The sequence below is a fragment of the Ictalurus punctatus genome, chromosome 20, assembly GCF_001660625.3.
Source record: "Ictalurus punctatus breed USDA103 chromosome 20, Coco_2.0, whole genome shotgun sequence".
Classification (NCBI taxonomy): Eukaryota; Metazoa; Chordata; class Actinopteri; order Siluriformes; family Ictaluridae; genus Ictalurus; species Ictalurus punctatus.
The window spans coordinates 3,957,237-3,970,348 of NC_030435.2; the positions used below are offsets into that span (position 1 = coordinate 3,957,237).

Sequence of the window (13,112 nt, forward strand, 5' to 3'; positions counted from 1 at the left end):
GATGCTTAGCATATGCCCAGTGTAACTATTTAGGTAACATTCTAGCTAGTTAAGTAATGCTAGTTATGCTAGCATTACTTACAGTTGAGGTTATAAGTTTAAACATGCCTTGCTGAATCTGCAAAATGTTAATAATTTTTTTTTTTTTTAAAAGAGTGATCATAAAAATTGCATTATGTTTTTTATTTAGTCCTGCCCTGAATAAGCTATTTCAGATGTTTACGTATAGTCTACAAGACACAATAATAACCGAATTTACACAAATGAACCAATTCAAAAGTTTACACACGCTTGATTCTTAATACCGTGTGGTGTTACCTGGATGATCAACGACTGTTTTTATGTTTTGTGAGAGTTGTTCATGAGTCCCTTGTTTGTCCTGAGCAGTTAAACTGCCCCACTGTTCTTCAGAAAAATCCTCCAGGTCCTGCACATTCTTTACTTTTCAGCATCTTGTGGATATTTGACCCCCTTTCCAACAGCAACTATATGATTTTGACAGCTGAGGGATTCAAACACACTATTACAAAAGGTGCAAACATTAAGAGGGGGGGCACATTGTACATTGTCTTCTGGGAGACATGTAAATACCTTATGTAGCTTCTGAAGTGCAGTACTAAATGAAAAAAAAAAAGATAATAACAGTGATCATCCTGTTCAAAAGTTTACACCCCCCTGGATGGATATCATCCAATCTATGATTTTCTTAAATGCTAATTTTGACCACTCTGAAAGCATCTACTTTTTACTAGGAATCCCGGATGCATCATCTTTGGCCTAATTTACATAAAGTCCTTATTTTTGAGATTAGAATTTTTGAGATTTGTATTTAAAGTTCAGATTTTGTTTTACGTCTCAAAACGGTAACGCGTCAATTTGAATGATATCTTTTTAAAGACAAATCTTACATCTAGCAAGTTTGAAACAAAGAAAAAACATGTAACAAAAAAGTTTATGTTACAGAAAAATGTTTCTACGTTAGTGAAGAAAGCAACATATTACATAATAGACCACTTTCAGAAAAGAAAAGAAAAACATGATCAAGTATGCTGGTTTTTGCTGCAAAAAAGAAGTCAAAGTCTCCAAAAGAACCGCGGCAGATTCTTCAAGATGCTCTGAAAATCTTACCAGCTAATTTCCTTATACAATTGTACAAATTGTACCTGAGACTACTGATGTACTTTTAAAAAGCAAAGGGTTGTCAAACCAAATACTGATTTTGTTTAGTTTATTACAGTTTGCTTCTCTTTATAGTATTTTTTAAATGTAGAAACATTTCATTTAATTATTTCTGAAGGCATATTTACTTCACAGCATTTCTTTGCATGTGCTTAAGAGATGCACAGCACCGTGTGATTTTAATAAACAGAATTCTTATCCAAATGTTTGTCAGCTTCCAACCATTATAGATTTAAAATAGCTCAGATGAAGTTCTGTCCTACTCATGTCGTGATTGGGAGGTCTGATCCCAAAGCAATAAAGTTTTGTTGTGACTTCAGATCCAATATCTGCCATAGAGCCGTAGTTTGGATCTTGACCAATGTCCCTATCCCTCATCTGAACCTGAGCTCTGACCGAGCTCTTCTTCTTCCTTCTCGAATATGTCCAAAAAAGTAATGTGTAAAAATAAAGCGAATAAAATAAATTCCATCAGTACTTTCTTGAGGAGCCAACAGGGGACAGCAGAGTCCTTCTCTTACTCCGGCTGAGCTGAGCTGTTTTTGATTAGCCCTCTGGCTTGAGCGCAAATCAGCTCTAATTTGTAAGCTGTCAGCGCAGCCGTCTGCTTTTGGAAGCTCAGTGCCAAAGAGCAGTGGCGTGTAAAAAGGCGAGGGCGAGACGTTCTGCCCCCCTCAAAAACTGCCCCCCCCCCCTTCAAGACCGTCGGAGCTCCAGAAATTGGTTCCAGAGGGACGCTGCCAAGCCGGCCAACCTCCTTGAGTAGCTTTGCATGTTTTCGAAGCTGGAGGAAGAGGGTTGTGGCGGCTGAGTTCCCCTGAGGCTCGAGGCAAGACTCGGTACTGAGACTCAGACATTCGACAAGAAGAGCAGAAACCTCCTGCTGAGTCTCTGGAGGCATGGGAAGGGGGTGTGAATGCGACTGGATGTGGACTTTCTTGCCTCTTTCACACATAGTGCAATGCATGCCATCAACGGTCTGGGGACTCATTATATTGTATGTATAAATAGATGATGACTACATGGTTCAACACTAGACACCAAGCAATCAACCGCAAGATGCCAAACTGAAAACACAGTATCTTCTGGTGTTATGTGGAACAGTCATACTCTAGCTCACCTTTAGTCGAGTTTTTCTCACCTGCCTCTCACCTGTTTCTTATTACACAGCGCTGTTGAATTCTCCATTCTGACTGATCACGAGGTGTTGATTAAAAGCAGTTCTAACATTAGGTAAAACTAACTGATTAAGCTTTCCGCCATGGGAAAGTCTTCAAGGACGGCGCTTTGCGGTTTCTTGGTAACCTGACAACCATCCATCCATCCATTTTCCATACCGCTTATCCTACACAGGGTCACGGGGGAGCCTGGAGCCTATCCCAGGGACCTCGGGGCACAAGCCGGGGGACACCCTGGACGGGGTGGCAACCGATTACAGGGCACAAACGAACCTGACAACCTCTGTTTTTTTTTCTCTTATTAACTTCACAGCAAAGAAAATAATGAGACCGGTGGGGGAACTTTTCACACCGTTAAACATAACTATGGATGAATAAAACGTATGCTGTGTTATACTTTAATAAATAAAAACAGTTACCATCGATGAATTGGTGTGGTATAAGGGGAATAAAACACTCAACATGCTGTTATAGTTTTACTTCAGCATCTTTTAGTTAGAAATGTAAGTGTCACAAATTCTCTCTCAGTTACCAAATACGATGTACACTGCATTCATGTTTTGTTTTGATTTTAGCCTTGTCTCCGCCCCTATGCTGTCATTGGTGCATTTCCTGATTGTACTCACCTGTATCCTGTTGTTTCTTTTTGCTGCCTTCAAGTCCCATTGGAAATAACATGGTTGCGAGGTGAACACACATGAACACCGCCACAATGTCATAATTTCCACCCAGGAACTCGTATTTACTGCAGTCGGTGCGATTTAAGTCACAAATATGGACGTTAACATTAACAGTTCAGTTTTCTTTCATCAAGGCAAAATAAACTTCTTGTCTTTGATAATACAAAAAAAAAAAAATCAAAACAAAAGACATTTTCTCACGCCATCCCTTTATTTTTCATCCTAAACCGCTTGAACACACACCTGACCATAATTACTCTTACACACGAACTTTCGAGGAGGACCTGAAGGCAGCATTTGTCTCGTTGCGAACTTAACATGCATTTGCCTCATTAAATCCAAGCCATGTTTTCCTGTGTCCCGTGTCCCGTCTTCTGTGTTTAGACCTGTGCCTATGTTTCTGTTTATGATCACGGATTATGCTCGTTTGGGGTTATTTTTGCTCGTTTTCCGACTAAGAACTTTGATGATAATTCCTGAATTATATCTAATGACGTCTGAGTATATGCACACGCGTCCTGCTTTCACTCACCACACATTACAGTAGGACTGTGTTCTCTTCAAACTCTTCCGTTTATAGCATGTGATGTGTATTTAGAATCATTTTCATTTACATTGGACATGCTGGGGAAAATAGCTGAATATAAAGTACCCTGATTAGGAATGGATTTTTCAGAAAGGACGTTACATCCAACCACCAACCTTCTAGCTTGGATGTGTTCCAAGCCCTAGCTGTAGGGCAGTTCATTTTGTTAATAATCACAGCCAGACTGTACAAATCAAGAATACTCTTCAGTGCATGGCTGTATGAATGCTTTACATGTAGCCTACACATATCACCTCCACTGTGTAACATCATTCATTTCCCCTTCGTACTTGCTCGAGTGACTGTGACTCGCTGACAGCCGTGTTGAGCTTGTGGGCCCGATTGCATCCAGACCCAGAACGTACGGAGAGAGCGTGTGTATACGTCCCTTTTCCGTGTCCCTACGAGACCGGAGCAAATGGAATTCCAGCACTAAAAGGACATGACTTTGTCTCTCGTGTGTTTTGGAATGGATTTGGCAGGTCATCGGATCTCAATTGATGACTGGGTACAGTAATGACTGCCGCTGACTGTAACTGGGACAAACACACACACATATACACACATGTGTGTGTCTTATTATCCTTGTGAGGACCTTCCATCGGCGTAATTCTTAATGTAGCTATGCTACACCTTAATCGAACCCTAACCTTAACCTAAGTAATGAAAAGGAACCATTTAGACATTTTTGGGGTTTTTTAATTTGTTTTTTTTAAGTTTGTTAGATTGTTTGTGTCATAAAGCAGTTATACTCATAAGGACCAGCAAATGTCCCCTCAGATATGACTGTCCTTCCCTACCAAGATATAAATACATGCCCACACACACATACGCAATCACTCATACACTATGCCTGTATGGAATTGTTGAGTTAGAGCTCTAAATCTCTCTAAAAGAGACAACAGGTTTCTCATTCTGTCATTTTCTCGCTCATAATTTTTGTCTTTTGTCAGGTTACTGGAGCAAAAGTTAACAAAACACCCACCTACAATATAAAAGAATCTAAAAGGGAAATTGTTTGAATTTCTCTGAGCATTACAGGCGAAGCGCGTCGTGAAATGAGTCTCAGTGAGGTTCACTCACGGTATTAATGCTTATGTATTAATGCTCATTGTCTTTGTGTTGCTTGTAAGCAGGTCGTATAGGACCACCAGGCCCACCCGGACCTTCGGGTACGTCATAATACACTCTCACACACACGCTCACACATTTTTATAGTGCAGTGTTTTCTCTTTTACAGGTTTACATAGAGGAAAAGACCCTGAAACACAAAAATATCATTGTGATGTGACGTATTGAGTGCTAATTTTGTCGTTTGTTGCTGTATTTTTCTTATTCCTATGAGACATTAGTGGTTGTGTAATGCTCTCTGGTCATAGCGGGACACTGTTAGCTCCTAAAATCAAAAAAGAACATTCTTTTCTGACTCGCCATTTTTCAGCAACGTTCAACGTCGCATGAGAAATTAATATTAACCAAGAAGTAGTGGTGCAAAGGTTGGACTCCAGAGAGTTCCAGAATGCAGTGAAGCTACTCTGTATGATGCAGTTGTGCTTGGTTGTGGCAGTGCCAGAATAAAGTGCCGCTGCATCGCTGTGTTTGAGTAGGAGAAAAAGCCCACTGCACTGCAGCATTAGCAGTAGTAGTCAAACAGCATTGTGGGTAATGAAGTAAAATGAAAATTGATCAATATGTCAGTGAAAGTGATTTAAAAGAAAAAAAAAGTCCATTCAGAGTTGTATCTTGGACACCACTGAAGGTTAATTATTAAAGATTAATATGCAAGTTGTTCAGTGTGGATTTTTCCTTTAAGTACTAAATAACAAATCTAAAAAATGTAATATTTTAAAGTGAATGATCAGATTCTAGTATTATAATATCCAAACGTAATGTCGTTAACTTTTTTTATCCTGCCTTTGTCAAGGCCCCCCAGGTCCTGCTGGAGCTCCTGGCATTCCAGGTTTACCTGGACAAGATGTAAGTAGATAAGTTAAAAAATAAAAATGAAAAAATAAAAAAAAACCTTTACTTTTTTTGAGGAAAAAAAAAGTTTTTGTCCATCTTGAAGCAGCGTGAATAACGAGCACCTTTAGTACATGTATTAATCTGTTAGTTAATGTATTAATTAACACGTAGGGGTAAACTAAATCAAACACGCTTTATAAGAAAGAATATGAATGAAGTGTGTATAACTGAAAACTTTTTATATATAATTTGCCATATGCAGCCTCGTACTCAAACATCGTTGAATGGGGCTGGATTACTTTTATAATTTACACTGATATCCTTCTTATCGAACGTAGAAAGACGCTCCAATAATAAACACGGAAAATTTCATTCTCCATCCATTTCTCTTCAAATCATACTACAGTATTAGTTCGTGCTCTGGGTGGCGAGGGCTCGGGGCGCTGCTCATTTGCCCACAAGGGTGAAATTTGATTTAGTTTCCCCTAGATGTTAATTAATACATTAACTAACTAACATGTACGAACATGTACCTAAGGTGATCGTTATTCACGCGTGAATTTATAAGGCTCATGTCGTAGTTAAGCTTAGCTCTTCATGAGTTCATGATTAGTACATGCCTTAACTCATCATTAGTTCATATTTAAGTAAGTAATAATTCAGGTGTTAGTGCATGACTATTCATGTACTGTTATTGTCAAGTCTTACCCATTTATTTTTTTTAAATAGTTCACAAAATAGCTCTAAAAGATGGGTAATAAGGCACCAAAACACACCTTAAAACCAGAGCGTGTGTGTTTGTGTGTGTGTGTGTGTGTGTGTGTGTGTGTGTGTGTGTGTGTGTGTGTGTGTGTGTGTTTTAGGCACCAAGGGGTCTCCCTGGAAAAGCTGGAGAACCAGGTCTTAAAGGAGACCGAGGGGAAAGGGTGAGGTTTGATGCCATTATATATTCATGAATCCTGAATCATCATGGTTGCTCATGTCATGTCATGTTCCTCTTAAACACAGTTGCGGCTCGTCCATAGGGACGTAAAATCCTCATTCATTCCTCAACTTTAAATTGCATTGAAGTAACATTACTGACTGTGTGCGTCCAGGATTTTTAAAAATGTCACTAACTGACAGCCGATATTCCAGTGATTTGATCGCCTTTCGTGAGCAGTGCGCACTCTGCCCCATTTAGCTCCATAGATTTTTTATTGCACCTAGTGGTCAAACATGGGAACTGCAACAAGCACTCATTGGGGCAGGAACCACGCTGCCCCGTGTTCACTCTATGAATGTTTTCAGTGGAGCAGGAGAAACAGACAGGACAGTTAATGACAGGGTTGGCAGGGTAGCTAAATTGGGCTAGTTTAAAAATACTCTGCGGTCACCAAGATCTTTTTGTTTTGTGTCAAATAATCAGAAATAAAGCTAACACATTACCACAAACAAGGCAAAGTGTAGGTGCATGCTGTGTGTCTATGATGTATATTACATTACATGTCTATTGTCCGCATGAAAAGGCTGAGAAAACGAAGAAAAGTGTTTCTTCCTTTTCCAATGCCCAATTTTAGGGGGGAATTTCAGGTGTTCGGGTGAGATTCTGGACAGTTTGCTGAAATCTGGCAACTCTGGTTAATGATATTAGATTTTCTGTGTGTGCGTCGCTGGTAATTGGAAACGCAGTTGAACGAAGGTAGGTCTACAACCCTCTCAGTAGACTGTACGCTGGCTGATTGAATGTTGTCGAGTCTCAGCTGCATAATATGGAGTTCCAATAACAAGAAAGTCACTAGATAGATAGTAGCCTATAGCATTAACTCTGATAGCCTCATAACTTTTTTATTGTTTGTTTGTTTGACACTGTTATGATTAATGCCGTCCTGATCGCCAAAATATACAGTCATGAGCTGCTTCTGCTTAAACCTATCCATTCATTTCAACAAAAACAAGTCTGAGGAGACGTGTTTAAAGCGTACAGTTTATCCTGGATTAATGATGCGGTTGTCTAAAAACAACACTCTGTAGCTCTGTGTGAATAAAGATCTGATCTGATATCCTTCCAGCAGCTCTTTCCAGCTCATAATTCTTATATTTATATTCAAGCTATATGTCTAGCTCATAATTCTTATGTTTTGCGGGGATCAAACAGCGCTTTATTTACACACACTCCCTGTAATGCATGTGGAGATGGAGGAGGCTACGGGTAAAACTAGCATACGAGTGTAAATCTCTGGACCGGACTGCTTGAAGAGAGAACTGAAAATGAAGCGGGACGCCTCCGTCAGCGTGTGATCTATAGAGGAGGCGAGAGAGGGAGTGAGAGAATGTGCATTCAGGACTGTCAAGATTCATCGAATCACATCAACGCCAAAAATTCAGAGTCTTATTTTCCTACAGCACATCCCAAAGGGTTTTATTTATATTATGTTGTCAATTCGCCAAAGCTAAAGTTTTGTTTTATTTGTTGAAGAAAGACGCATATGTTTTATCTGCTTAATGTTACATTTAATGCTGTGGAACGTCCACGTAACAAGCTAGCCCTTGCTATCGCGGCAGCTATTAACCAACGATCCATCAGTTAAGTTAACTGACATCATCACAACGTGCATTCAGCCAAATCAATCTTCGATTCACGTGCGTCGAACATGACTACAGCTAAAAGGTCTCATTTCGCTTACCAACGAACATCGCTAAGAAAGGCCGTGCAAAACAATTCCGTGTAATTGCGATTCCACTAATTCAAGAATTTTTCCGCCAAACAAAGGCACAAAAAACTCTGCAAGTTGCATCGCAAATTCTGAAAAACAGCCGCGGCAAAACGAAGTACTTTTGACTGCAATGATCACAAAAAAAATAAATTCTGCGAAATCGGAGAGCACGGACTGATATTATCGGGTGCCGACACTGGAGACTCCTTCCAAAAATGCTAATTAAACACGCCATAGAAAACTTATATTTATTCACCGTTAGATACATGATCCTTATAGTTCTAAACTGTATATCATGTGCATTAACTTGCAGTAATTTGTAAGTATTTGTTTATCCAGGGACCTCCAGGATTTATCGGGGAGCAAGGCATGGCTGTAAGTGTCTCTTACACCCAAAAATCTTAATCACATGCTTTAGGCTTCTAAGAATCTGATCTTTGAGCCATGACTTTTATTCGATTGTCCCCTTACAGGGCCTAATGGGAGCCAAGGGGCAGAAAGGCGAGCCAGGAGAGTACCTACCTGACGTGAGATGCTTTAACACTGATATCCCACTGATCTGAATCTAAAACGATGGTAGAAATGAATGATTGGCGGTTAGCATTGTTAGCATAGCTGCTCCATGCTAGCTTTCCTCCAATCCTGTTATCTCGAGGTTTCATTCATTCAAAGTATTAAAGACAGATTTTCAATGCCTCAAAGTGTGCCACGTTCGATTGAATTTGAGACAACCTGTGCTGATGTGATTGCAGGGTGAAGGAGTTCAGCAGCTGAGAGAAGCTCTGAAGATCCTGGCTGAGCGAGTGCTCATTCTGGAGCACATGATTGGCATCCACGGTAATGGGAAGGTTTTACTTATTCATGGTCCTCTAGACATTTATCAAGTGTCCATCAGTTTGGTCTCTTAATGGGTCTGAGATTCTTATAGAACGAGGGTTGTTTTTTTTTTTCTTTTCAATGGACTCAGTGTTGCCTCGTGCGAGAATGATTAGTGAAAGCTGCCTTCTGTTCTATTATACACTCTTTTCGACTTTCCGTCACAGGAAGTGTGTATCATCTAGTATAAACTCAGAGCACATTCTTTTTCGAATACAGCTTAAGTACAGTGTAAATTAAACAAACCACTTTGAATAGTTGTATTTAATAACGTTAAAGAAGAAGAGAAATGCTGGAGTTCACACTTCCAGGTCCAGAGTTGGACACTGCTGTTTAAGTGTGTGTGTGTGTGTGTGTGCGTGTGTGTGTTTGTCTGCCTTTAGAGAACCCAGCAGAAGCCGGCTCTGGACTAGACGGCCTGTCAGATGTTCTCGGTCTACCAGCAGTGAAGATCAAACGGGCAGAATCAGTGCAGCTTCGCTCTTCTTCTCTCCACTCCATCCAGCAAAAGAGGCGGAGTGTTTGACACATACACTAGTGATTTTGTGGATCTGTCATTCATTGCTGTTAATACGTAATTAATCTAGTGGAAGCCTGAGCAAACAGCACTATTAAGAACTCTTCATCATCATTCATAAGGAAATTGTTTTTGCTGTACAGTTTTCACAAGGAAACGTATGAATCCTATTTTTATTTTTATTTTTTCTCTTTTAATAAGACATGAGAGTGTTTTTTTATGTGTGTACGTGTGTATACTTTGTAAGTTCTGATGTGTCTAGTTTATGGACTACGCTGCAACCTGTCATCTCGCTGTCTCTGCACGCCGCTCGTTCTTACTCATACCCGGTAAACACACACTTGTAGACAGGCCCTCACTACACCTGGTGATGTCTCGTCGGCGTCCTTCGGGCTTGTTCTCAGTTCGTGAGCTCGTTAAGGCTGTAGTGAGTCGGGGAAGGAACAGATGAGGCTCCTGCCTGCTAGGCAGCTCCAAATAAAACATTGTTAAATGAGAAACATCTGGATCAGGCTTGAAAAAACAAAACAAAACAAAACAAAAAAAAAAAAACAACCCCAGCCACCTATTGTTTTGGTTCTGCAGTTCTGAAAACAGCTTGTTTGGATTTGGTAGGATGTTTACTGTCAGCTAAATTGCAACCGTGGCTTTGATTCCCCGTGGTCTTGGCTTTCTCTGTGCTTCTTATCTGTTTTCTACAGTATTATTGGTCTCACCCTACTGTGTGAGTGAGTGTAACAAACATATCAGTTGGACTGCAGCTTTCCTTCTCTGCCATCGCACACCTTCTTTTCTAGCGAGTATGTTTTACTGAGAGTACAGCTGGCTCTGTAGAAGGGAAATTAATAGGGTACTTACTCTAAGATAACGAAACATGTCTCTGTGACTCGGTGCTCTGCTGTAATGGGATCGCCCTATTTATAAGCCAATTGTTTTCAAAAGCCGCTTTCCCAGATAACATTTGTCTCACTCATTTACGCTCCATTAGCATTGAGAAAGATTACAGTGTATATTGACTTCCGAGCATTAGGACCCCATTTCCAATCATTTATTTTATGACTTATGGTCATTTTAGCTTAGATGTTGTGTATTTGAATTATTGGTTTACTTTGACTGTAGCCTGTAGGATTTTACCATAAGTTGACCTCTTTCTTACATCAGCAGCTGAGTAGCGGTGGTACACTGCTGGTTCAGTATAATAAAAAAAAAAATTATAATAATTAACCAGATTGATCTCGTACAATAATTAACAGCAGTGTTAATAATATTTAACAATAAAGTATGACATGACTTATTTTGACTTTGTACTGTACTGGAGACTTGGTGTCATGGCTGTTATTATGATATATTCTGCCTTGTATTCAGCCAATATTTACTATTTTTGCACTCTGATGTCAGGTTGATATGGCAATGACACAGCAAGTAAAAACTGAACTGAAGGTTGTTTGTTGGGGTTCCATTGTAAATTGGTGCACACAAAAATTGTAATGCCATTTAATAAAAGATTGAAGATGTATTCATAAGTACATTTTTTATTATTATTATTTGAGTTTAGGTTGTTATCTTGTTGATATATATTGCATATAATTTTTTTTTTACACAAATTCCTTACAGTCCCTAACCGCATAACACCTACCAATCTGGGAGGTAAAAGCAAACATATCCTTCTTCCGAGATGCAATATATAGTTATATGGTAGCTGAATAAGTTATGCTCTCGACTGTGAAATTGTTGGGATTCAAGCTCATGATCTCCAAATGAGAGTGGGAGCATTTACACAGCTGTGCCAGGGTTGGGGGTTAAATTCCCGCGTCCACCGTTGTGCACGGAGTTTGCATGTTTTCTACATGCTTCGAGGGTTTTCTGTGGGTACTCTGGTTTCCTCCTCCAGTCCAGTAGGCTGATTGGCATCTCTAAATTGTCCGTAGTGTGTGATGAGTTGCCAGCGATGAGTTGGCACCCCGTCCAGGGTGTCCCCCACCTTGTACCTAAAGTCCCCTGAGATAGGTTCCAGGTTTCCTGTGGCCCTGTTTGGATTAGTAGTACAGAAAATGGATGGATAGATATCTAACTAGAAGTGTGGATCAGGTGCCTGAGCCTGGGACAAGAACCTACATTTTTGACCAACACAATTTGATCAAATAGGCCTATACAAAATGTCTTCATATTCCCAGCCCCTACTGTCCATCCATTATGGCACGAATGGCAAGAATTCTGCTGGGAAAGGATTTTTCTCAATATTCCAGATTTGTTGTGCAGATATGTTGGATCATGTGGAGTGCACCGTCAATTGTACATCTGTTCAGTCTTGCTGTGAACACCCCTGTTTAACATAATCCCAAAGATGCCAGAAGCCACTGAAGCAAAGAAAACTTTCTTCAAGCCATTCTGAGATGATACATGCTCTGACACATGGTACATTCTGAACGTGTCCAACTGAGTTGGGATAAACTGTAACCATAAAGGCATGAACCTCATCAACAATGATGTTCAGATGCGCCATGCCATCCATGCCATCTTCAGTGGTTATCAGAAGCCTTCATGCGTTCAAAGGACAACATCCCCCACACCATCAAATAGAAGGCTCAATGCTGGGACTCATCTTGTTTGGGACAAATTCTGATCTTACCATCATAATGCAAAAGGAACCAGGGATTGAAACAAAGCAACGTTTCCCTGGTCCACAACTGTCCAGCTTCCTTCCTGGCATATGATATGGTCTTCAGCTGTTGTAGCCTCTTTGAGACAAAGTCAGATAAGTGGTGCATTCTGAGATGGCATTCTGTCAGGGGATAAGGCATTGGGTTACTGACTGGAAGGTCATGAGTTCATGAATTCCCAGCACCACCAAGCTGCCACAATTAAGGGTCCTTGAGCAAGACCCTTAACCTTCAACTTTCCAGGTGTATCCTGTCTCAGTTGTAAATTTCTTTGTATAATTGTATCAGCCAAATGAGGTAAATGTTGGCTTCACATGTCATCTGCCTTATGGTGGCACGTTTATTTCCTTCCATGATATTTGACACTGTCTTATGACCCCTCTGCCCAACAAGTATTTTTTGGTCCAAAGTGGTAAGAGATCAGTGGTGTATTTCTTTGCTTGTTGTACCATGCACACAATCCACCTACTGTCATGTTTGCTGGAGGAAACTGGAGAACCGTTGGGACATGGTGAGAAATTAGGAAATTCTGCACAGACAGTAACCCAAGCTCAAGATTAAACCAGTTCCCCTGGTGCTGAGAGACAGCAACGCTGCCAGCTGTGCCACCTTGTAATGTTACATTTTGTCTGAAATTCATTTTCTCTTTTATATGTTGTCTTTTATAATCCTCTTTAAAGTACATAAGTATATGTTTTAAAGGAATATTTCTCCCTAGACTAGAAATGAATGGAAGCTAGCAGTTTAACCTCAGCCTAATTGCCCCAATACTAAG

The 13,112-nt window shown here is 40.1% G+C and overlaps 1 protein-coding gene across 3 annotated transcripts in view; it reads left to right on the forward strand.

Moving 5' to 3' along the window:
• LOC108280769 (collagen alpha-1(XXVI) chain) overlaps positions 1-11,193 on the forward strand; it is a 35,522-nt gene extending 24,329 nt beyond the window's left edge. For 2 of the 3 annotated variants that reach the window (XM_017496157.3, XM_017496154.3), the window contains exons 8-14: positions 4,757-4,795; positions 5,548-5,600; positions 6,452-6,514; positions 8,624-8,659; positions 8,758-8,811; positions 9,037-9,121; positions 9,544-11,193. In XM_017496157.3, the coding sequence (XP_017351646.1) occupies positions 4,757-4,795; positions 5,548-5,600; positions 6,452-6,514; positions 8,624-8,659; positions 8,758-8,811; positions 9,037-9,121; positions 9,544-9,686 (473 nt within the window). In that variant the 3' untranslated portion in view covers positions 9,687-11,193. The remainder of the gene's footprint in view (positions 1-4,756; positions 4,796-5,547; positions 5,601-6,451; positions 6,515-8,623; positions 8,660-8,757; positions 8,812-9,036; positions 9,122-9,543) is intronic. The other variant, XM_017496156.3, reaches the window with a different exon arrangement.
• The last annotated feature ends 1,919 nt before the right edge of the window (positions 11,194-13,112 follow it).